The 26511-nt window shown below is 35.3% G+C and overlaps 1 protein-coding gene across 2 annotated transcripts; it reads right to left on the bottom strand.

Moving 5' to 3' along the window:
* On the bottom strand, nucleotides 1–26511 carry LOC128990143 (cullin-2-like). Of its 2 annotated transcripts, XM_054412407.1 has the most exons (17): nucleotides 26339–26511; nucleotides 21426–21572; nucleotides 20414–20614; nucleotides 18753–18859; nucleotides 15300–15481; nucleotides 14433–14483; nucleotides 12032–12198; nucleotides 10860–11016; nucleotides 9747–9821; nucleotides 9217–9387; nucleotides 8773–8988; nucleotides 7718–7864; nucleotides 7362–7439; nucleotides 6642–6708; nucleotides 5912–6111; nucleotides 1952–2167; nucleotides 1–1162 (listed from the first exon to the last, which is right to left on the bottom strand). In XM_054412407.1, exons 2-17 carry the CDS (start codon nucleotides 21542–21544, stop codon nucleotides 1034–1036), a joined length of 2283 nt encoding a protein of 760 aa, XP_054268382.1. In that variant the 5' UTR covers nucleotides 21545–21572; nucleotides 26339–26511; the 3' UTR covers nucleotides 1–1033. The 2 variants fall into 2 exon arrangements, with proteins under 2 accessions (XP_054268382.1, XP_054268383.1); XM_054412408.1 differs by lacking the exon at nucleotides 14433–14483.

Here is a 26511-nt window from a genome sequence, read left to right as displayed (position 1 = left end):
TTTGAGTGTTTTAAAACTTTATTTACATACAATATTTATAAAAATTCCACATCTTCATGCATTCACCTCATGGTAAGGACTGATAAGAAAGCATTGATTCTTTCTGGTAAACATTCCAGCAACGAGTTATAACTAGCAAAACGTTTTACTAGTATACTAGTGTAATTCTGGAAATTGTTATGAGAGTGAAGCAGTATTATGGGATTTCCTTACTGCAATGTAAAATTAGCGATAACCCAAATGTTCGATCTTCAGTTGCCCTCTTAACAGCCTCATTCAAGAGTATTGTACTTGAAAAGTAATAACCGAAAATAACTTCACAAGAAAAAACAATGTATTGCTGATCTATCACAGAACATTATGCAAAATACATCGTTTAAGATTTCATCTAAATTCAACTACATTGGGAAAACTGAAAATAAGTAAGTTTAAAAACATAAAAATTAAATAATAGATAATTTATTACTGATTGAAGGATGGTTGATATTCAACAGGTGAAACTGTAGACTAAAGATAAATTTCTTTAATGAGAGTGGGTCAAATATCTAGAAAATAGTCATACCGCAGAATGTTTTGTCATCCTTTCCTATATTATTTGTAAAGTTAATTTATCACCATGATCAATAAAACATACATATTTCAGAACATAATTAAAAAGCGAGAATCATCAATATTAATTACGTAATTTACCAAAGCAAACTACTTTATGCTAAAAAAATTCATTAGTATGCAATTTGTATAGAAGCTAACACCAACAAAAATTAAACAATGACTAGTACAAGATCTGTGAAGTATAGCTTATGTTGTAGGATGGTATTTGGTATAAATCCGTGCCAACATAAAAAATAAAAAAATAAATTTGTCGATAACATATATACACTCGCATATCCTCATAAACCAAGGTAAAAAATTGGCTTACGAGTCGGTTGAACGCTTAGTCGTACAATATATCCATAAATATTCACTTTGAGCATAAAATTTGGAATAATATACAAAACAAAATAAATAAGAAAGGCGGTTTTGTCTTGTTAGGTTACGCAACATAACTGTACTCGTCTGAAGAGTTGGGGGTTCTCTCAATGTACTGTTTATCTATAAGAGCTTCAATGCATTTTTTGATCATGCTAATTGCAGGAGCGAAGGCTTTTGGCTGACTCAGCACCTGCAACAAAGTGTGGATATTAATTGCAAGTCAAATGAAAATGCTCCAAATCTCCACTCAGTCAGGCTGCGGCTCCACTTCTGTAAATAGTCGTGCGCTAGACGCGACAGTTGGTGGCTCCACTAGCAGCAGAGTACGAACTACTGTACAATCTGCAGCGTCACATGTACCGTGGCTTCACTAGCAGTTTAGTGAAGCACCGACGTAAATGTGGCCCTGGATCATGCCGCAAATTAACATTGGTAGTGTTGTTATCAGTGTACTTTTATCAAGACGACACCGATCACAGCAGAGAAAATGGTAGTTCCATCCAATATTAAGCAACAGAAAGTCCGAAGGGATGTTCCACACATTGCGTAGACAAGTTTTTTTAATATTATCAAACGTCCCAAAACTCTTTTGATCAATTAATAAAAACAGTAAACATGTTTGAAGAAGGATACCAAACTAAGGACTTTTAATGGTCCTGGCTAAAAACACAGCTGATCTTAGTCTGTAAACTTACAAAGATTCTAAAGCATCTCACTTGTCCCACATTCACTCAACTCGTAATAGGTTAAATATTGCCCGACCAAACATAATCACGCACCGCACTAGTCTGGCTAATAAATGTACAGTTTTTGTTGTTTAATGTGTCTACGTCAATGTGTTTCGTACCAATTCATTTTTAAGTATGACGATTCGTAAAAAGATAAACTTGAAGATGTTACAGCCGCCACAAAACATGTACTTAGCCAGATATCGAAGGATAATGCAAGGTAAGAAAATACTTTATATTAATTAAGTTACCTCCTGGATGAGTGCATTATGCCTAAGAACCTTCCTAGACTTCATGATCCTGACGATGGCCGCCTGCAGGTACAGTTTCCTGTCCTCGTCTACCGCAGTCACTGTCTGCTCCAACTCCTGGGGAGATTCCTTCTGCAGCGCAGTCGTGATACGCAGCCGAGTCCGCTTGTTACTGTAGTCCAAGTTCAGCATCAGTGTTGTGTCTCCTTGGAGTTTCTGTTGGGATAAAGGTTGTTTTTATTTTTCAAAACCTAATAATCACATTTGGAAAAATGCTTGTAGAGAAAATTCCATCTGGAGTTATTAAAAATAAATCATAAATGGAGCAAAGTTCCCCAAGTGTTCTAGTTTAGTAGAGGTTTATTTTCTAGTTATTAATACAGTAACGAGTTAGATAATTTGTACAATCGGTTCTACTTCACTCTCGTGTTGAAACAGCTTTTCTCTGAGCTATGCAATCCAAGCATTTAATTCCAACCCCGTGCTCAAGCAGCCCATGCAGTTTACTTTTCCTATGCTAGCACAATCTAAAAGCAGTTTGTTTTATTTCTGTGCAAGATCCAACTGTTTGCACTATTCCTGTGCAGTGGCAAACCTAGCAATTCTTATTATTTTCCTTTCCACAGCAATTCAAGCAGTTTAGCTCAACTCTTGGGCTGGATCATCCAAGCAGTCTTATTACTCCTACTCCACTCCTGTGCTCATTTACTCCTATACCGATAGAGTAATCCTACTCCTAGTCTGAGTTGAGGAAATCTACTGATCTTTAGTGTTGTAAAAACACCTTCCTCCACGGGGAAAATTTTTTTTAGATAAATTAAACCCGGAATTAAAAATCTATCTATCTATATATTAATAGGCAAGCATGTTTCTTTAAAACCTTTTTTCTCAGCTCGTGTGCATCGTAGGGAAAATCTACGCATACCGTTGGAAAGCTATTTTCCTGTAGGTGTGCAGAATCCCTTTATAAATTTAAATAGGCTCAAAGATAAGCACAAAAAATGAGTTTAAAAATTTGAAAAAATTAACATGGATCTTATGCGTTGCTATGCTGGTTACGAAATAACAACGAAATATAAACAGAAAATCAAAACAAATGGAGGAAACTCCAATCACATGTTTTATTTACAGTGTGGGGTGAAAATAGATAAGTGAGTACATTACATATTTTTGGTCGAGTTTCGACCACTGGACGACCACTAGTACTTATTTAATACACAAGCAGGTTTTTTGTGACAATTACTCCTCCGAAACTACTGAACCGATTGATATGTTTTTGGTGTCATTGGAAAGAGTGTAACGTGAAGTTGTGCAGGAAACCTTCTTTTTAGGGAAATAATTAGAGAGTGAGGCCCTGGGGCCCTTTAAAGTTTCGTATTTCTCCATAAGGATAACATGGGAGACCATTTTTATTTACAGAAACATATGTTTGTTACTTGAAAATAGTCAAAGTCTACTAAATGTTAATTGCTGTGTATTATGGCTGTTAATGTATACTACATTTCAATAAAGGATTTTGTACCTTAACCCTCCGAGTGTCACGCGTCATAAAAACGACGCACAACACACTTTGTGTAGGGTCACGCGTCGCTTTTAAGACGCACAAACATCGTTTACGGCGAAGGCTCTATGACTGACTGAATCGGATTGAACTGGATCGAGTTAGGTATCGTTCTTTCCGTAATATTCTAAGCTTTCTCAAGAGGTCTGTCTCTAAGCGCTAGTCATTTTAGTTCCGAAAATATTGTAGCATACAGCTGACGTGCGTGTATTTGTAAACAGCTAGGTTCCCCCGGACCGATGACTGATGTGTTTTATTACGTTTATCATTGTTTTAGTGTTAAAAATCAAAAGTAGTGATATACGTGGTGCATTATAAGAAGATTTAAGTGGTTTTGAAGTGCTGGTTGATGATCCTGAAGAAGTAGGTAGTGATATTGATGTAAATTATCAGCCAGATTCCTAGCTATGGTTAGGCTATGCATTCTTAGCTAAACGCTATGTACTGAAATACGTTTTTCGCTCATAACTTATTTATTTGATAACTTACCTCGCTATATGATTATATATTTGTAATCCTCATTAAATTTAGAACAAAGTGGCTATTTTCAAATATTTATAGGCCTATAATTTATACAATTTCATTGAGCGCGAACTTATTTTTTTTTTGAAAATTTTCGAAATTATATTTTTTTTTACCTAAAAATTTTTTTTTTTTTAAATGTTCCTTATGTTTTATATATAATATTGAAGCCCATGATTTTCCAAACAAAATGGTATATAGAACATTATAATTAACATTGTTTTAAGCTTCTCAGATCCGTTTTAATAAAACCTTGCAAAGGGGCCAAAAATAGGTGGACATTAAGGCCTAAACTATGGACACTCGGAGGGTTAAAGTTTACTCATAAAGGATCTCACTACTTTATTTTAATGCTGGGAATAGAAAAATTTAGTTGAGACTAGGTTACCATGATTTAGAAAACTTTACTATAATAATGTATGTATTTAAAATCACAAATCTTTGGAATTATTAATTCATTAGAAACGAAACAGCTGATTGAGAAATCAAACAAATCATCTACTTCATGTGAATAATGTTTTTACACAAACATAGTTTTTTTTTTTAACCAATAACTTGATTCTTTTTTACTTGTGGGTGTATTTTGAGTTTGCAGTTATGAAAGCACCAAGCCAAGTAACTTTTATCTAATTTTCTTTATAAACTAACAGTATTAATGAATTACTACATGAACTGGATAAGTTAGGTAATTAATTGTCAGTATACCAAAGGGAAGAAGAGAGTGGGTCCTTGAAAACAGACGAAGGCGGAGACACCCATCTAGAAAATCCAACTGACTTTTTAAATATAGAGTTATTTTGATTTTGAGGATACAAATTTGCCCGTCTGGAACAAACTTACCTTTTAATTTTTTTTTTTTTTTAATGGGAAGATGCTAATTTCTGTTATATTTGGCATTTGCAGCACAAGCACTTAAATTAAAGAGCAGCACTGTTCTTAGCCAGACCAATTTCCAGTCATGGAGCAACTATATATATGTTGTTTTAAGTAAGGCTACATCTTTTAATAGGATACCCATATTCATTACGGCAAATTCTGGCCAGGGTAATATTCCTGAAGGTAACTTTAAGACTAAAATTGTAGTATTCATGGAAGTGATTTTGTGAAAAAAATATAGTTTTTTAGTGTTTATTTTTAAAAGGGTTTTCTTCAAGCAGCATTTTATGACCCTCAAAATATGGTACATAGGCCTATTGGTTTGATATGATAACATGTTTTGTTAAATGTGTTTTTAAAAATCTTTAAAAAAACTACCCTATAACATACTTGAACTTGAACACTTATTAATTTACTAAATATGATACGCATACAGCTAGAAAATGGCTGGTCTGCTTCCCTTCTAAGGCCTTATTATTACTGTATTTAATTTTCAACGTCGAGTCAATATATAACACGTTGAATTTGTTTTCTAAATGCATATGTTTTTTGCGGGGCATTGAGCCGCACAGGTTCACTAGTATTAATAAATACTAATTCTTTTAAAAGCAGCCTTGCCAACTTTTTACTAGGTAAAACTTATTATAGCATTATGAATTTTTAATGGACAGCTTGATTCTGTGATTATTTTAATCTTTAACTTTCCACTTATCTGCTTTTATTGTAATTTAATTTTTACAAGACATTGTGGATTGTTTAATTATTACATTAATCTTTCATTTAAGCTATTTATATTTATATTTACTATACTAGCTGTACCCGCGGGCTTTGCCCCGTTTTACTTCATAAGTGAGCTCGTTCCCATGGCTCAATCACGTCCTGGTTGAAGTTCGTTCGCTACGCTAACTCATCTTTAGGTTGGACATGTAGTACAAAACATTATGTGACAATAAAGAAATATTTATTTATTTATTTGCAAGGTATGGTCAAACTCAACCTACCTCAGAACTGGCAGAGAGCAGTTTGCATTCCACTAGGCTGGAGATGTGTTTGCTGAACTGTTCAGAATTGAGTTGGAGAGTCTGCTGCACTTCGCCACAACTCAGTGAATCACAGTTCTCAAACAACAACAACACAGCCATTTGAAATGTCTGCATCGTAACAATGTACGTCTTTTTAAGGTACCCTAACTTCAGCTCACCTGTGAAAACAGTTTTATAATTTGAGTTAGGGACGGAAATATTTCCTAACACAAAGTGAATACTTATAATTATTTTCAGTTCTTTGTTTGAAATTCATTGTTGGTGATGGTGAGTTAATGTTGTTCAAAGGTTTATTGCGGACATTTTCCATCACGATGGTAAATATTTTCGGTTAATTATTGAAATTTAAATTATCATTTTTTATTTAGCTATGCTCACGATTATACTTCGCTTATGTTGGATCAAAAAAGTTAATATTATAAAATCTCAACAGAGATGTTCCGAATAATCCAATTATTATTAAAAAATCTTTATTTGGTTAAAAAAAATAAAAATAAATTCAATCTTAAGATTTTCACTAGCTTGACATTTTTTCTTGGAACGTACTCATTTGGGAGCTACACCATGTTCAACAATTGAAAAAGATTAATAACCTCACTGTGTCTTTTCATGTGATTATCATGTAGTAAATATGATGTAGGAATATTAAAACTTTCGACAATAGCAATACAGTAATTCCATAACTTACCTTGACATAAATGGTGTAACCATGTTAATTTTCTGCCGCTAAAATGATTGTGGTAAAAGTTTTCAAACTAGAAGAAACAAAACAGAAAGTCAATGACGTAAATAACTCTGATATCTATCTATCTACTAATTGGGGAATCAGCAAAGTATGCGGTATTGGTTTTAACAAGGCCAATATTAATGCAGGCAAATTTCAGTTCCATATTACGAGAAATATGTTGTGTTTGATATGTCTTGTTTTTACTAGATCTTTTAGAGAGGGCCAAATGTGTGACAATAAATTACATTTTTAAAGTTATTTTTCTCATTATTAGTTCAACGGTACCGTAGTAAACTTTTGTTTTCAGTTCCAAGTTCTGATAATAGTAATACAATGGTAATACTAAGTATGAACCTCTGTTTGCCAATAAATATATATTTTTTATTTTAAGAAATGTATCCAATCAAAAATATTTTGTTTCAATAGGCCTACAAACCAAAATATTTCACTGTCACTGACAGCATTTTCAACTAAGGAAGAGAGAGTTCTTGTTAGAATATTAGTTTACACTAGTACTAATATATACTTTTTAGTACTAATAATATCCTTTTTTTCAATACACATTGTTTTCCCCAGCCAGCAATGTAGGTGATAAGGAAATTGTCAATGGAAAATAGTTTTCCCATACATTTTAATTCCAGTGTATTGTAGCTTAATAATTTACTGACGATTTATTCTTACCATTTGTACAGATTTTTCTAATTCTTGAGGAACTGCAAAAGATGTAACAGTCGTTTGACCTAGAGGCCAAGCACCTGCCTGAAAATAGGAAATAGTTTTAATGGTTTTGGACGAATTAAGTAAAACAGTTTGTTTGATTAATTTCAATTCTCAAGAAACTCAATTTTCAGATAGTCAAAGTCGTTGGTCGATTTGTAAAAAATGATGTGCCGGAACTGTAACCTATTTAATGTAATTAGTATTTATTTATGCCAATATTTTTATCTTCCCGAAAGAGAGGTACCGGAACTCCCTTTTGCCGCGTTCCCCCACAAATCAACCTAACCTAATTTTACCACTAGTATTCTGTTGCTTACCTGAAGAACGTATATTGAAAAATTGATCCCCAGATCAATGTTGTCTTTCTTAAGAAAAGCGCTGAATTTGTTGTTCAAATCTGTAGACACAGAAATGTCTGTGAACATTCTGTGCAGTTTGTTGGTAAATTCGTAGCCGCAAGCTTGCTGAAACACAACAGTTGAAATAAATATAGACCCACAACAAATGCAATCATAATCTGAATAGTTAACCTTAAGGGTATCTAATATCATTGAATTTGGATGTACATTTCTCCTCCCATTGTAATATCTGAAGTAGCCTGAAGCCTGCCTATTCGTATGTGTACTGTGTTAGTCTTAAGCGAGTGTGTGGATGTTCAGTCTGAAATGTTTTTAGGGTATGTTTTACAACTGTAATTGTAAACAACACAAAATTCTCTCTACATTAACTGAACAGAAAGTAAATAAAGAAACGTCTTATAACACTTAAAACATATATTTACGCTTATATATAGGTGGACCACTTACCACCTTTTTTGTATATTTACCGTCTTGTGAGTAACAGTATAAGTAACAGTGAATACATGTTTTAAGTGTTATAAGACGTTTCTTTATTTACTTTCCGTAAATTTAATAACACATACAATGCTGATCAAGAAGTTAAATAACTGAACGTAAACCTGTTTTAAAATTGGTGGTAGATTATCAAATCAAATCGTTTATTAAGCCAGAATTAACAAAATATTGTACAATTTGTATTGGCTAAGTCATCATTACAACTATTTACAGAGGTCTTATGCAGTACTAAAAGCTATACAGTTCTATATACATATTTAAGCTACATCACTATTCATCGAGCTTATTTTATTTACAAATTCTTGGACGCTGTCACAGGTAAACTTTATCAACAAAGATTTTAATTGCTTTTTAAATTTAAGCAGGTTTGGTTCAAGTTTAAGAGGAAGTGGAAGTGAGTTAAAAAGTGTTATGCCATTGTACAGTAAGTGCTTCTTGAAAAATTTTGTTGAATGTTTAGGAATTGGTAATGTATGTGAATTGCGCAATGTGTTATAATGCGCAATTATTTATCTCACCTTCAGACGGTTAATCATTGCCTCTTCAGCATCCATAGACTGACTTTGTTGATGAATCAGTCGTTTGGCTAACATTCGAGAGTAGAACTTCTGAAATACATCTTTGTCATCTATGTACTTGAAAATTGTTATGGACTGGGCTAATTTCTCATCAATTTCGTTTTCTGACATTCCTTTGGACGATTTCTTCAGCAGCATGTCGCAGTATTTTGCAAGCTGAAAAATAAATATCGTTATCATAAAAATTAATGTTAATTAAAACCCTAACTACTTCTGTTAAAGCCCTAGGAGCTAGAAAAATAATTTTTACTATATACCAAAATTGAATCCTGGAATGACTTAGGTAGTGAAATTTGTATGAAATGTTCTCTCTTTAAATTTTTATTAAGTGTTACAATAAAAATAAAACATTAGTTTAGTCTTAGTTAATTCTGTTTCACTCACCAGTTCAGGAGACCTGCAGGGTTGTTTCGGGTTTGGTCTGAAGTTTATCACTGAAGAGCAAGCCTTGTCCAAGGCTCCCAGGAAACTTTGATCATTGGAGAACACTTCCTGTATCAAAGCCTTGTACTTCTTGTGTACACTGAGCATACTCTCTACAAACTGGGAGTGAACCTGAAACATGCAATAGACAAAACATCAATGAACAAGTGTCACAAAACTATTTTTTGAGTAAGTTATTTCTTTACAAACATAGAAAATAAATACGGTTTCCTTCCACAAGTCAGTCAGTCAGCTGTGCTTCCCCAACCATTTGAATAAGTCAAGGGAAAGTAAGGCTGGCCGCACACCTAATACAGCACGGCACGGCCAAACTTCTTCGCCTCGCCTCGCCTTGCCATGCCACATAGAGAAGAGCTGCATACAGCACGGCACGGCAAGGTGTACACAACAGAGAAGTACCCACTGCTTTCAACAGGTGCTGTCAATCCAATTTAGTAGCTATTTAGAATTATTTAGAATTGAATACTCACATTATCACCTCTGAGTCCAGTGACTGCCTCCAAACCCTGCTGTTTTATATGGTTCATTACATGAGCGATAAGTACCTGAAAGACAAGAAATCAATGAATAACTTCCACATCAGCATCATACATGTTATTAAATTACCTGAAAGCACAAAAATTACGTCAAATAACACTTGTAATAATATATTTATTATTTGCACTGACACTGATTACTCACAAGACGGTAAATACATATAAAAGTTAGTAAGTGGTGATCGATTTTGATTGGACACTCCAGTCATAATCAGATCCAATAGGTGGAATGTCCACTTACCATCTGTTATATGTATTTACCGTCTTGTGAGTAATCAGTATACAGTAGACTCCCTCTTATCCGGACTCCTCGGGACCGAGGCCGGATAGCAGTTTTTCTAGTTAAATCGACGTCCCCAAAAACTTGTTAAAACGGACCATTTACTGTGATATTCGACTTAAATTTAGGAGAGCATTGTATTTAGACACGTGATCACTGGTCTCAAATTTTTCCCACGAGAACGGTCGTTTCAGAACCACCCACTTCCTACCGATCTAGTCCGGTTAAACCAATGTGCTAATAAAAATTGTCCGGTTAAAGAGATGTAATTTCCGCCGAGTGTAGTCCGGTTAAAAGGTGTCCGGATAAGAGTGAGTCTACTGTAAGTGTAATTATATTATTTAAAGTGTTATTTGATGTATTATTTGTGCTTTAAGGCAAATCAATGAATAACTGATTAAACCAAAATATTTTAAGATTTTTCCCGATCACGAAATACGATGAAGATGTTTCCGTGACCACAGAAGGCAATGATAATATCTACATGACCGTTGAAGTTGTTCACGATTTTGCCCAATCACAAAAGACAATGATGATGTTTCTATGACTGAGGGAGCCAATGATGACGTCTACACAACCGTGGGAGGATTTTGCTGGATCACTACTCCTGTCTTCTTTTATAACAATAATATTATTAGAGTACTTATAGATTTTTTAAATTCTTTCTTTTCTATAAGCAATTTTAATAGTCAGCAATTATAGTTTGGATAGTAGGAGTTCTACTGTACAGAGAAAGCAAGTTAAGCTTCAAGGGAGAGTAAGCTCACCTGTACTCCGCTAGGTACAGATCGCAACAGTGGGTACATGTTGGCTAGATCCTTGCACCTCTCCTGCTGAACCATAGCCTCACACTCTCCGTGTAGGAAGCTCAGATGATCTGCCACCATGTGTAACTCACACCTCGACCTCACCTTGCTGTATGAACTGTAACACAAGAACTACACAGTAACAACTCAAACTCACCAATTCTCAAGAATTCACTTGTTTCCTTCAGCGGGATTTGAAATAATTTCAAGGTTTATAGGGACGGGGATTTTGCATATGTTTGCTTTCGTGGGAGATGAACATTTTATTTGATCAAATTTGTATTCAGATTTGAGATTCAAAGTTCCTTCATTTTACTATCACAAGTCTTTGGAATTGATAAATATTTTCCTTATTAATAACCCTCAGAAGAATATATGGTTTGTTTTTGTTACTAATTCAAGGCATATTTCTGAACCTACATTAAATTGTGAGGTACCAAATTTTAAGGGGTGTAAAAATGTAAAGTGAGTAACCAAATAACAGGACTTAAATCCATTTACATTGAATATAGCTTACATCTAGGTCTATGTGTTAGCCATGGGACTTATTAGTGCCATGGCCTTGTTAGTGAGGGCTTTGTGCAAAGAAACTTAATCCTAGGTTCATTCATAATAAAGTGTTTCAAGTATCCACTCACACTAGATGTTTATTTGGAAGAACATTCTAAGATTACAAAGACCAAATTACACTTTCACTTCTACAGAATCGACACCATTTTACGACCAAAATAATAATTAATTTAACATAGTAATTATTTATTATTTAGTTAAAACCACGGACCAGCTTTCGTATGGACCCTCGTATGGATTTCCGGAGAAGAAATATGAGTTGGGGTTCTAGGAGTAGGACCAGCTTTCCTGAGAAAACAATATAATCCCCTCTGGAATTTAAGTCACAAAAGTCAATACAAATCATTAATCCAAACAACAAACTGAATGACATTTAAATGTACCACCATACTCCCACAACTACAACGAACAAGATCTTTGGCAAGAGCAACAAATTAGGTCAGATACTTACCCGTTGTTGTATGCTAAGTTTTTTTAAGTAATTGACATCAACTTTCCTATGCATTCAACAGATTTTTATGCATAACATATAAACAATAGGGATAGGAGCGTTTTCCAGTTACCTGTAGTGTAGGAACCTATGGGATCGTCTAGTCTCATCCTCTAAACACTGCATCACCTTCTCCATGTACTGCGACACATCACTCTCTTGAAGGAATTTGGCCGCAAGACGCTTATAATATTCACCGCTGGCCGACAGGAAAGGATCCTCGAATATCTTTTCATACAACTGCAATCAAAATAAATACTGTATTGTCAATGACTTTATTTGAGTTCCATTACTGATATCATTAATTTAGTTCTCGAATTTGTTTATTTCTTTAATACATCCTCTGGATAAAATTGCAGAAAATAATTTATACTGTATGCATAAGCATCTCTTTTTGCTTTACCTTGTTATTTTGACCTTTCAGTCATTGATCAGTTTCAGTGTTTTAGAGTATTAACAAAAATAGAGCGACCAAAAAGACAAGCATAGTAGATCTACACTTGACTCCCTCCAGAGGTTTCAGCACATGTCATGGATAACCTTCAACAGTTTTTGTTCAATTAATTATGCATAGATAAGTGTAAATTTGTATGCATTAGGCGTGACTCAATATATTTAGTAAACCAACTACTTGTCATAAAATTCACATTAATCTCTCAATCACCTCTAAAATATTACTTATCAGTTGATACACAGATGTAACAAAGACACTAATACAAAAGATTGAAAATCATAAACTAGAAGACTTACTTAAACAAAACAAACTTCATTTTGAATATAACTACAAAATGGACCATATTTACGACATTACAATAATATGTAGGGCCTACTAAAAATAACAATTCTACAACATTCAAATACAGGAGCATTGGGGATGAAATAACAATAACAAAAATGTGGTAATATAGATCAATATGATTAGCAATGTGTCGACCTGAAAAATCAATTCTCGATACCATGCCATTTATTTATTGTTTTAAAAAATTTTCTGAATGGATTGGTTTTACACCAACCCTTGTCTTTACGTCCTATCTTTAAAATATTTTTGAGGTAATGGGGTGTTTTTCAAGTAAAGAAAAATTTATCATGTCATCATGAGTCATGACTCATCTTTTGCCGGCTACACCACGCACGCTACCGTACCAGTATTATTTTAGTTGGCCAATTTTGTTAAATGTTTGTGTTTTCGTGTTCGTGTTCTTGTCTTCAACGACTCTTCACAGTTATGAAGAGGATTTATGTGTTTAGAAAAAGTTTAACCATGGTATCAGCTTGAAAATGAACCTTTAGGTTCGAAACCTGGGTCGCTGACCTAAAACACAGGATCACGGACAAGTAATACAGGTATTTATCCTTTTATTAAAAATGTATGCTGCAATGATACATTCCAACTAGCCAATTTAAGTTTGAACCCATCTAAACACATTGTAAAACTACCATATTAAAGATCAATGTAGATCTTACAAGAAAATTTTAATTTTAGAGGTGTGCTAGCCTGGCATTTTCAGTCAACACCAACTTCAGGTAATATCAAGATCATCAACAGCGGTCATCTTCGTCTTCTGATATCACTGCAAAATCCAAAATATCTTCCTCAATTAAGGAAAAATCCTCACTATCTTTCCCAGTCGCAGAAAAATCATGAACATCTCCTGCGGACGTGTAGAGATTATTATCCATTCCCATGGTCACGAAACATCATCGTTGTCTTGCTTGATGGTGGCAAACTCATTTAACATCACCCGTGGCTGACATCATCATTGACTCCAGCGGTCACGAAAACATCATCATCATCATCTTACGCGGTCACAGAAACGTCATCATCGTCGTTGACTTGCACGTTTGCGGCAATAGCAGTAATTTTACGGTCACATAGTCATGACGGGTATCAGTGTCAGAATTGACTTTTGACGATCGATTCTCGATACCAATACCAACGGCCAAGTATCGATGGTATCGAGAATCGGTATCAAGAATTGACCCATCCCTAAATATGATTAACACTAGCTCACATCTAAGGCATAGCTGAACCAAAATTGTAGGCCTGGCTGAATATGATTTTTATGTTAAATTGAGTGCATTGCGTGCTGTGTTTTTAATATGACTGACAACTCCACTGGACAAACAGAAATTTGTTTTACCTCTCAAAATGCCGGGATGGAAGCGAAACATGTGAATTATCACACATCAGAACTGTTGAGATAAGGTGATTTGTCTACATATGTCAAACAATGAAGGCATGACCAAAATAATTTCCATGGGTTTTTTGCATTAAAAATTAGCTGTTTATTTCCGAACTGCCAATGAATACAAATAGTCCATGCTTTAGGAACTTGATATTGAAAACTGATCAGCAATGCAGGTAAACTACAACATAACTGGAACTACACTAGAATTACCACACACGAAATTTGGACCTGGACAAACTAAGGAACACCCAGTAGACAGTTTTGAAAACCTCCCCAAAAACTTACAACTCGCCAACACCTTAACTTAGCTGGACAGCTAAATACACAGCGGCAGATCTGTAAATATGGCTTAGCTTGAAAAGTGGCTTTTTGAACAGTTTGACTGACTCAATCAACACCGGGCAGGTTAAAGCAGTTGTGGTTAGGTAGGAAGTAAGGAGACACACCACATGTAACCAACTGGCATACTTGGACAGAACATTTCCGTCCTACCACTAATCCGCTCTGGTAATCTTAGATGGAACTGTTCCGCTCTGGGACATTGCTACTAGTTCAACATTATTCCGAGGGATCGCAGCACTTGTTGGGGTCAATATTTTTTTCTTTTTACCTGCAATAGTTATTGCAAGTATTTTTATTTTCTTTAAAAATATGGTAAACAACAAGTGAGAGTTTTGAGGTTATGTTTTGTTTCGAAATTCGGTGACTATATTTTTTATGATCAAATGAAATAGACAGGTATATAGAGCATTGCGAATTGTCTTCCAATCACTAAGAGAGCCATAGAAAATAGGAACTCCTGTATGTAAACAGGAGGTGCAATTTCGGTATGCCAATAGGTTAATATGATTTAATACATAAAAGAAAAAACATTAAGGGCAATTTACGAAACCATAAAATTAAACCATGGACAATACAAAGCAATATACCGGTACATTAATCCGAAGAACTATTCTATTAATCGGAAGAACTATTCTATTAATTTACTCAACTATTCTAAAAATGAGTTCTACTGTCATACATACAGCAATGCTAAGATAATACTAGGATTCAGTATTAAATCAAAGAAGCACCATAAATTAATAAATTCTTCTATTGGTTGACTAAGCGAAGACAAAATGACATTCCCTAACTTTATTCTGACTGGCCTACCTCTAGATTGCCTTTCTTCTTGTATTCTTGAACACTGACGAAAGACTGGATGACTCCTCGGATCACGTCATTGTTGTTGTGCTGGCCGCTGCCGAGCCGATCTTGGTGTATACCATCCAACAACAGCTTGACAAGGCTCTCTTGCAGCGGTTCAATCATATTCCGTTTCCATATTTCAAGACCTAAGAAAACATAATAGACAGAAAATTTTGAAGAATAGAAAATGTATTAAACACAGCTTCTTAGAGGACTGTGTCATTTTTAATTAGGCTTAGATGTTAAGACTGACATGCTTTTCGCCAGAGCAGCACAGAAGTTGAAAAAGCACAGAAGTAATAATTAGGGCAAAAAAATATGAGATTAAATTTGGGTGAAATATCCAGGATAAAGAATTGGCCAGATTGTTAATCAAAATGCAATAGCCTCGGATGTTTGGCAAAAATGCTGCACAATACTCGAAATGTAATGAGCCCTGGTAAGTGCTCCCAGGATAATGTTGCTATGACATAGTGATGTGCGTATCGATACGTATCGATACAAGGACCTCAAAATATCGATATTTTGTATCGATACGTGGGAGTGTATCGATATGCCCGTATCGATACACCTATAGCCAATATCGTATCGAATATCGTATTGTTTATTTATTAATATAAATATCTTATTTTTATAGTAAGAAATTTGTCTTCCCATCTTCCTCCCCTCAAAAGTAGTAGTGGAAATTTGATATTTTACCCTAGCATCTTCAAAAACACTGATAAAACATGTATTTTCATTTTCACCTATGTTTTGCAAAAAACCTCAAAACTAGGGCACGGCCGCCCGCGGCCTTCGAACTGGCAACGTCGCAAGTGGTGTTGTAACAGCTGTTTTTGTTTGGAAGTAGCTAATGGTATTTGTGTATTTACGAAAGATTGGTTACTGGACTATGACAATATTGACTCCGCTAAAAAATGTACAGATATAGATTTTAATTCATATTGTTTCGGGTTTCAATTCTGTATGTTTTATTTTCAATATTTTAATAAATTTATGTTCATAAATTTAAATTTAAATCATTAAAGTGTGAATTAATGAGCTGATGTCACCTGTCTGCCTTGTTATCTTATGGGACGTCTGTCACTGAACAACATACCACTTGCGATGTTGCCAATTCTACCAAAGGCGGCCGTGATTAGGGCCACATTAATGGAAGTGGGGACCCTCATTATCCATATTATACTATTTAATGTGTAAGTGGCATACCCACCATCATTATTAGTACTTTTTGGTTCAATTAATTATCCCTGTGTAAAAACTAGGAAAACAATAACAAAATGTTTTCCAATTTTGAGGGTTTACCGGAATTTGGAGGTTATGTAATATGTATGTATGATACAAATAAAAAGACACAGGAAGGAAACGGTTTTTCTGAGGTAAGATTACAAGCACTAACCCTCTTTTCAAGCTTGTAAGTAACATAGTATTTGTCTATGCAACTTGAATATTTGAGATATTTAAATTTAAAAAAAAATTATATTATCCGATACGGGTAAAAATCGATACATGAGGATACGATACGATACACGTATCGATACATTACGTTCCGATACGTATCGATACGCAGTATCGATACATTGACCTGTATCGCCCATCACTACTATGACATAGACAAAAGGTATTTGGCCAGAACAGTAAGGACAATATTTGACTGAAGCAAATTGAACAAAATCATGCCCAAAACCCGAAGACAATGATTGTCACAGTTTTTTCCACAAGGATTAGGCCAGAGTGCTTTTGATTCAGTTGACCAGGATAGGCCTATCAAAGTCAACGATCTGCATGAGCACTAAGCACCATGTTCCTTGGTGCATGAAAAATGCTTCATCCACTTCATTAAGGCCACCAATTTGGTTTCCAAGGGACAAAGTCGAGAGAGAAATGTATCATATTTTAGGACCACCACCATAAAAAATTTAACAAAGGGCAAGATGGCCTTACCTATTAAAAGTTACAAGCTGATATTTATAGAGGTTCATTTAGGATACGATTATTCTAGGGAGCTGGCACGTGCAAGGCTAGCGAAGCATTGAATCAAATGGGGGGTCATTAGACTAGGGATGGCAGCGTCGGATGCTAAAACTGCCACTGAACGCTTAATTTTGTGCATTCTAGCTGGGATGCTGAAATTCGATCAGTCGGTCGCTTTTTGTCTCCCGGGATGCACAAAATCGGTTGTGGGGCATTGGTTCAAATGCGGCGCATTATACTAGGCGGCTAGCATCTGAAACGCTCTTTTTCGATATGTACACGCACACACAGTTTGACGATCTAATGGTCTGAGTCAGCAGAAAAATATGAAACGTATTGAAAATAATGTAGCAATCCGAGCGGCTAGCATCCCAAAACGCTCAAAATTAAGCTGTATGGGCTATTAATTAACAGCTGTGTCTAAGGAATATGTCGGCCTTAGTCACAAACAAGACTACAAGATCGCGCCACTCATCATACACTCATCTCCATTCATACTTGGCTTAAAATACCTACCTTTGTATGGTTGCCATTTCAAAGAAAAGTATTAAAGTACTAGCAGAGTACCTGTCCTTCGTACGGGGTTGGCATATAAGTATAAAATGCTTATTGCAATTATACTGAAGCTTTGCGTTTGCAATAAGGGAGGACACAGTTTGATAAAATTTGCTTCTTCAAATTTTCATTATTATTCTATAATATTACACATCTACCATAGCCATAGTGTTCTACCACTTCACCTAAACAATAGAAAAAAATAAATTATCAAAAATTTTCAAAATATCACGATTTATTCATGAAATTAAAAACATAAACATAACTGTAAACAGTCCTACTTTGACAGTTCTATTGCGTATCACAGTTTTTATTGCTGCTTAGTTTAAATTGGCTGTTTTCATTAATGCAAAAAATATAGTGCTGCACCCTGATGGTAAATCTTATAACTTTTTAAAGCTTTTGCATCATAGAACCAACTTTTTTAGTTGAAACAGCTGACTAAATTCTTTAATTCCATTTAAATATGAATACTCATAAGGTTAACATGGTGAACTACAGAGCCACTGGGTCGGAGCCCGAAAGGATTTTTGAGATAAGAATATGTCTATATGTTAATCGGGAATGTGAGCTATCATCATGCCAAATTTTAGCCAAATCCGTCCAGTAGTTAATGCGTGATTGAACTTCAAACAAACACACAAACTTTCACATTTATAATATTAGTAAGATTAAAACAAATCACGTCATTTTCGGCTTTAATTGGGATGCTAGCGTCCTAGTATAATTTAGCCTTAGTGAGGTGGTTTAAAAAAGAATGTTCTATAGGTGGTACCAAGAATACACTAATACAAGTAAATTAAAACATCAAGTGAGACCTGAGAGACCCACCACAGATAACAATAAATGCATAAACACATATTGGGCAGAAACATCACTTTTACTCACCTAGTTCCCCAATTTCCATCTGCTCCTGAGAATCCACAATGGCATTGCCATAAATTATTTCTGCTTCGGTTAATTTTTGCTTTTTGATGTGTTGTTGATTTAAATATCTGTTAGGCAAATTATGAAGTATTAAATCAATCTTAAAGGAACAGTATGTAGCTAAGATGGACTACAACATTTGAAAATACTTTTATCAGTTGTGTTTATAATAGTTATAATACTTCCAAAAGCAAAGTTAGTATAACACCTACACTTGTTTAAATTGACAAAACAATTATGATGTAAACCTAACATACTGATTTTTTACCAGCAATTGTAATATTGTTGTTGTTTGTAAACCCTAATTTGAACTACTAAGCTTTTTCTTGTTGTGGGAACTCATAAATAAGTTATTATCTAGATCTCTCAACAAATGCAGAGTCTTCTCGGTAATGATGTGTTATTAATTAATGGCTATTAATTAACAGCTGTGTCTAAGGAATATGTCGGCCTTAGTCACTAACAAGACTACAAGATCGCGCCACTCATCCTACACTCACCTCCATTCATACTTGATTAAAATACCTAGGTAGGCTACTTTGTATGGCAGCTATTTCATTGAAAAGTATTTAAGTAGCTGCATATATTCAAAATAAAAATGATTTCCCTGGGGGGGGGGGAGAGAGGCAAGTTGGATTATGAGGGTAACCTTCAGGGGGGGTATGGAACACGCAAGGGGTAATCGGGAAATTTTTTAGCATTTAAACTGAAAACTCGTTTTTAGACAATCTAGGACAAGAACATAATGATTTTTGCAATTTAAATCTATAACACATCACATAATTAATTTTTTGGTTCTCAGATTCTCGCGGGGGCGGGGGGCGGGTGTAATTGAATCCTTTGCTCCCCCTCTTGGATTTCCCACTGTCTTAATTGTTGTTTGTATGTAATTGCTAAAGAGCAATAAGGCCTACAAGATCTGTCTCTGCTAAAACAAGTTTTTAAGTAGTGTTGGCAGTTAGCTAGATAAAACATGTAAGTTGAGATTTAATGTACCATACCAAAGGAGTTTATTGTATAAAAAAATACACATTTATAGTAGAACTCCAACCATCCAAACTTTACTTATTCAAATCGCTGATTATCCCAATCACTTATAGAAAGCAATTTTTAAAAACCTAAGACTACAATTAAGAATTGTTCTTAAGGAAGAAAAAAGGTTGCAGCAAAGTCCTAAACATATCCCGCGGTTATGTAGACATTATCATCGTCTCCCGTCATCAGGGAAACATTATCATCATCCTATGTGATCGCGGCAAAATCATGAACAGGCCTCTTGGGTAGTTTGTGTAGACATCATCATTGTCTACCAGTCACAAAAAATTGTTGTCCTCTACAATTCTGTCAAAAGCGCAGAGTTCTGTGATCACAATAATAAAAGCTCAGCTACACGTGGCTATTTTTTTATTAAAATGCCCTGTATTTCAATAAAAATTCAAAAATAAAATTTTTTATCATCTGAATGTCGTACAATCCAAATTGAAAAATAGCAAAACCCAACCTCAAAACCACAAAATATGGAAATTTCTGGTTTCGACCATCACTGATAGGTACTGCACAACACCCTTAATCATCTCTAAGAGCTATCTCTTCTATGAATGCAATTGTACAATTCAACTTACAAATACAATCTATGTAGATAATTTATTCCTTGGCTGTATTCGTCCCACGCCTGGTTGTAGTTTCTCAACAGACCAGAGTCTCCGTTTTCTTTTACCTTCTCCAGCAGAGACTTGACATGGTTGTCTAGATACTGCTTGGTTTCTGCGTACAATCGATCGGCTAATGGTTCCGGGTAAGCAACACAGAGGGAGTAGACATCACTGCAACAATCCATTTTACTTCATATCGGGTTTAGATTAAAATTGATCAATATTATTGTTTGTTGTTCACAAACAACAATCAGCAGGGCTAAAGGTCACCAGTTAAATGATTTGAAACAGAGCCCAGATATTCTTGATAGTTGGGCTTTAAATGAATGTTCCTGGAAAAAAACTGCAAGGAGTCTAGCGCTATTTTACACTTGTCCTTCACTGATATGTTGGTTATGGCCAGTTGCGTCCCCTTTTTTTATAATTTGAAATGATAACAACAGGCCTACATATCATAACTAGACTGAGATTAATTAAATTTTAACACACAATTTACAATTTTAATAGCAAATTTGGCAGAAAACTATCAAATACTATCTTTGCTTAATACACACTAATTTCCAATTAAAGTTAAAAAGTGTCAAAGAAAATGTAAAAAATAAGTTGTGTATAGATCTAAAACTTATTTCGAAAACTATAAAATTGGGAAATATATTTTAAATTTCTGTATTTTAGAAATAGCCTTATATCCCCTACATCTGATAGTTTTTTAATATAACATTTTGTTTTAAGTTGAATTTAAATACCATCAATAGGCCTAGATTATTTCATATTCAATCTTCACTACTTGCCGTCATAAATAAAGTAGCAAACATAAAGATGTCAGGTTTATTTATTCCTGTGTTATTCTTTTTGGAAATGAATTAACTTTTTCTTGGCGCATTGTGAACTAATACTTTCCTAGCTCCGGATCAAAACATTTAATTCATTGTTTAAAAGCTTCATAAAAGGCCAATGATTTAAAATTGTCTTAAAATCTTACCTGAATCGATCATTCCAAATAGAGCGAGGAACGTTTCCCAAAGTAATTACTCCCTTGACTGTTTCCTGCAGTACATCCCATGTTTCGTTAAAATCAACCTTCTTTGGCTTGAGGGACATTTTCTCATCAAAACATGAAAATTACAACCTACAAAACATTTGTAACTCAGATGTAACAACTTTCCACAGTTTAACTCACTCACGATTACCTTATTCTACACTTTTGTTGGCATTGAAATTGAATAAATAAAGATCATCAACAAAATATATGCTACACTAGGCCTCTTAAAACTGTATTAATTTCTGAATCGGCTATTTTGAAAACTTACTTTTGAGCTTTGGGTTGATCAACTATTAGCTCAACTTGCTGATGATAGAGAGGATCCCTGAGAAAATCAATCGAAAAATTAAAGTGAACAAATTATTAGCGAGGAAGGGTACAGCTCCACAGAAAACCTGCGATACATTATCGGATAAAATGCTAGTTAGATATAGGCTAGATAAGTTTGCGGGCAGTGAAATCGCCTTTGCTGGAATTTTACCCCAGAACAAAACTGACGTCACAGCCAAGGGGGGTAAAATTCTGCCCACAAACTTTTGGTTTGCACAACATGATTTGAACAAATTAACAGTGGAATTAAACATATCTTTTCACAGTTGTTAGTTTCATCAGGACGAATCAAATTATAAAACCTGTAATGGTACAAATATTACAAGATCAGAAAACCAGCGTACATACGATTTCAAATGGCCCACGCAGGGTGACCGAGCGGCCACGCACTGCGCTTGCGTCGCGACCCCTATAAAAGCGGCGCAGGACAAGGCACAGTCACTTGAGCGCTGGGCGAATAGCTAAAAACATCTCCCTAGTAGGGCGAGGGCGGAATAACCCGGTAATTAAACCAGTGGTGGAATAACCCTGGTAGCGACGAATACTAGGGTTAGGCCGAGAAGCGGAATAGCTCTCGGACCCGCGTATATTGCGAAACGATAGGTCGAGGGCGGAATAGCCCGGTAAGTGAGCCAGTGGTGGAACAACCCTGGTATCGTTGAATATTAAGTTAGGCCAGGGCGAAATAGCTCGTGGACCCGCGACAATCGATTTGGTTATTTTAAGTATCGTTGGTTAATTCCAAAAGTGAAACATGGTATCTCCATTAAATAGAGATTTGTTTTATTTTCCAAGTCAACAATTTTAGTTAGTTACGACCAGTGTTTCACTCACAAAATTAACGCCAATTAGTCCAAATTACTAATTTGTTTAAATTAAGGGATAACCCGGGCAGTGATGAATGTGACATTTACTGAAAGCTGATGCTTTAACGGCCATATCTGAGCCCATAATTTAAAACTAAATACTATTTTATTACCGTACTACTAACCCTGGACATACTTAATTGGATTAGCTATCCGAGGCCGACAGTACCGTCACAAACCAATAAATTAGCTTCCGGTTGGAATTTAACTCCCCTGGAAATTAACCCCTGGCAAGCAAAACCAATTCGTACGAACCAGAATTTCTTTTGAAGGTTACGATTTCAAAAATGCTTTTGATTTCAAAATCTGATTTTTCCATTATTTAATTTTTATATGGTAGGGTTAACCACTAGGGAAAACCACACAAGTTGCAATAGCTTGTAAACGGTAATTTTTACAGCAATGGGTTATACCATCTTGTTTAGAGACAAAAGGACTATAACATTTAAGTCAAAATCGTTCAGGTCAATTTTAAGAAAATTTAATTTTTTTGTTTTTTAAGTTTTTTTTTAGGAAATCATCATTAACTTATCAACATTTCAGGAAAATTAAAAAAATCTTGGAGATATCATGGGTTTAGTTAGTCTACCCACACAGAAGACAATTGCCGATGTTGCAACAATTGCGGAAGACGATTAGGCATATGTGTCGTGACTGCAATATATCCTCACGAGTGTTGTGGTGACGATTACCAATTTTGCCGTTACAGCAGATATATCTTCACGAGTGTTGCCGCGATCACAGAGGACGATTACCGATGTTGCCGTGACCGTAGGATATCCTCACAAGTGTTGACACGATCGCGGGAAACAATTACTGATGTTGTAATGATTCCATATGCTCAAAGGTGTTACAGCGATTGCAGAAGACGATTGGACCATTGTCACCGAGACTGCAAGATATACTCCTCCCGATATCCGACCTTTTGGCCCAGTCCTGTCATGGTCGGATAGGAGGGGTTCTACTGTAAATCCTATACAAAAATACATTAAATCCTACCAATTTAATAGTACAGTCCACTCTTGGTAATTCAAACACTCAATAAACCGAAACGTTCAATAATTTAAAATCAAAGCTCAGTCCGTAGAAAATCCCTCAATATCTCAAATTTTTACCACAAATTTAGATACACTCTGTATTTATAAGTTCAAATAGACGTAAGGTCAATTTGGAAAACACAGTAGGCCTTAATTCTAAGTTTTGTTAGCAAAACATTCTATAATTCGAAGTCAGGGATCCCTTCCTGATATAACAGGAAACTGTAGCCTACATCCTGTTCCCATGGTAGTTTTGTGCGTTTTGATGTTTAAGTTAGAGCAGTAATTATTGTCTGGTTGATTGTGTTTGCGGTCAAGCACAAGTTTGAGTTTAGGCTACAGTATATTCATTTATCATTATTCTATTGCATGTAATTAGATCCAAGCCTAAAACGCACACTAAAAATAAAAATCCCTACCTTCAATAAAATATTTGGATATGAAAACGAATTATACCAGATTGAAGTATAACACTAGCACAATAGCGGCAAGCGAAATAACGTCTCACGGCAGTGGCTGACCTCGCATTGGAACAATAGTTTGTAAACGGCGCTTTGACAAGCGAGTAGGCTATACTCGTCGAGCGCCACTGGAAAGCGCCAGCGGTGACAAGACTACTCAACATGTGCAGTGCATGAGTTTTAAGCTTAGTTTTGTAGTTCGCTAAGTTCTGTTTTGTTGAAACCTTTTGTTGTGTGGAACTGTGGCCGAAGCTAAATCAGGTATTTGATGTTTTATCATGAAACCTAAGCAAATACAAATCCCTTTCGATTGTGGAAAAAAGAAGTGATCGCGGCAGTTGAAAATGGAAAAGTCAAAAGTTGACAATAGAACTCTCTATAACTCGTATAGTTTATTGTTCTCCCCATAAATCAAACCCTTCTTAGTGTGGTTGGGTATCATAAATATGTTTGTAACTTAAGTTAGGACTTTCTTAGTTTCGTTGTGAATCGAACAATACCAGATGAGTCACCACTCAGGACACTGACCCAGATACAGGCGCAGTGACAGGTGATGCGAGCGTCACCGGTCATGTTCCGGTCAACAACCTGACCTTAGCCTACTTGGAGGGAATTTGGCAGGCGAAAGTATGACTCATCTGGTATCGTTTGATCATAACAAAACGAGGAAAGTCCAACAAACATATTTATGATAACCGAACCTAACTTAACCACCGCAGCATGCTGTAAAAGGGTGGCCTCCGTATAATATGAAAGTTGGCATACCTTAATTTTCGTTGTAAAAGATAAATAAGATATGTAAATGCATAACTTAATACATAATGTTTTAATGTCGGAAGAATAATATACATTGGAAACTTAATATGTTGAGCTAAAAATGGCATGGTAGTATAAAATGGCACAGTTTCTTAGCTGGGCTATGCTAATTTTGATTAATAAGCGGTATTTTTATATCAATTATAAAATGAAACTGTCATAGCCATATCCTAACCTAGGTAACTAAACAAACTTGCTGATGAGAAAATGAATTGAAGACTAATCGAGTTGATAGTTTCAATCAATATTACCATAGCCCAGTAAAGAAACTGTGCCCATTAAAACATCATTGTAAATTATCACTTCAGTTGCTGTTTTTGATCCACAAGCCAATTAATTCATCTATGATGCCATTATGACTCACAATTGGCACTATATTCACTCTGAAAAACAAACGCAGTGTGCAAAGTGCACAGATAGAATGCGCAGCGAGAACTAGGACTACTAGGGAGAAAGCACGACATCCGACAAAAAATAGTGTGGGCAAGTGCCCATTAGATCGTGTATGCCACTGCGAGCACGACAGTCGGGTCTTGAATAACAGTAGCAGTGGACGACTGCATGATGACAGTTTGTTGTAGGTCTGTCGTACAGTGGGCGAACACTCATAGCCTAAGATCCAATGGTTCACTATTTTAACATATTGGAATGTGGTCGGTCCCACAGTGTCGTACGACCGAAATCTAATCGTGGGCGAGAGGCCCTAAGCCTTATTAAAGGGCTTGTGTTTAAGGCATTTGTATAACTTAACTTAGGACTCAGTACCTACTTTGAAAATCAGAAGATCCTCTCGCAAACTCATCAAAAATTGAGTTTGAGACTTTAAGTAACTTAGCAAGAATCAAATCTTATGTTTGCGAAGACTTTCAATACAGTAAACTTACGATAACATAGGCTAGGCTAATAGCCCCACTAGCTTAGCCTTATTCTAGTAGATAGGCCTAATATGATGAGGAAGGAACACTAATATCAATTTATAGGCTAGGTAATTTAACTTTCTACTAAAAGCGTTAATTTTATGCCTAGGCCTAAAGCGTTAATTTTATGCCTAGGCCTAACTTAAATCGTGACTTAAATCTAATTCAATCCGTACCTAGGCCTAGTCAAGGAGTCAAATAGGCCTAATAGTTAACTTAAACCTAAACTCAAAAGATAAGTTAACTTAGGCTAGGCCTAATTCTTAAAGTTGGAAAAATAAGAATTAATTGTTGAGAAGAAAGCTTAGATAAAACATAAACTGCTATATCATCCTAGCCTACAAGTCATTATGATAGTAACCTTGCGACCTGGAAAAATATTGCGAAGCGATTTATTTACATTTCATTCGATAATTAATTACTTACAGAGAAATCCGTAATCAAAGTGGCGTAATTGTAATTTTAAGGCAAATCAACCTTTCAAACGATGGAGTAAATTTCCTCCGAAGATTAAAACAAAGCTGATCTTTCGATTCTAGGATTAATTATTTTTCAGAACGCCATAACCAGTGTTTCCACACGACCAAAAAAATAATCCC

Source organism: Macrosteles quadrilineatus, unplaced genomic scaffold (assembly GCF_028750875.1).
Source record: "Macrosteles quadrilineatus isolate MER2022 unplaced genomic scaffold, UCM_ALF_1.0 Scaffold_3__2_contigs__length_128488019, whole genome shotgun sequence".
In the NCBI taxonomy this organism is placed as follows: Eukaryota; Metazoa; Arthropoda; class Insecta; order Hemiptera; family Cicadellidae; genus Macrosteles; species Macrosteles quadrilineatus.
The sequence above is the reverse complement of the archived record's forward strand: the minus strand, read 5'-3'. Positions and strand labels throughout refer to the sequence as shown.

Excerpts from the sequence above, each read along its gene's own strand:
- LOC128990143 (XM_054412407.1), bottom strand. The coding sequence starts at position 21,544 with ATGTCCCTCAAGCCAAAGAAGGTTGATTTTAACGAAACATGGGATGTA. Across the intron at positions 18,860-20,413 it reads TATCTACATAGATTGTATTT|ATATTTAAATCAACAACACA; the intron begins GTAAGTTGAATT and ends TTTGCCTAACAG. Across the intron at positions 11,017-12,031 it reads CATAGGTTCCTACACTACAG|TTCATACAGCAAGGTGAGGT; the intron begins GTAACTGGAAAA and ends CTTGTGTTACAG.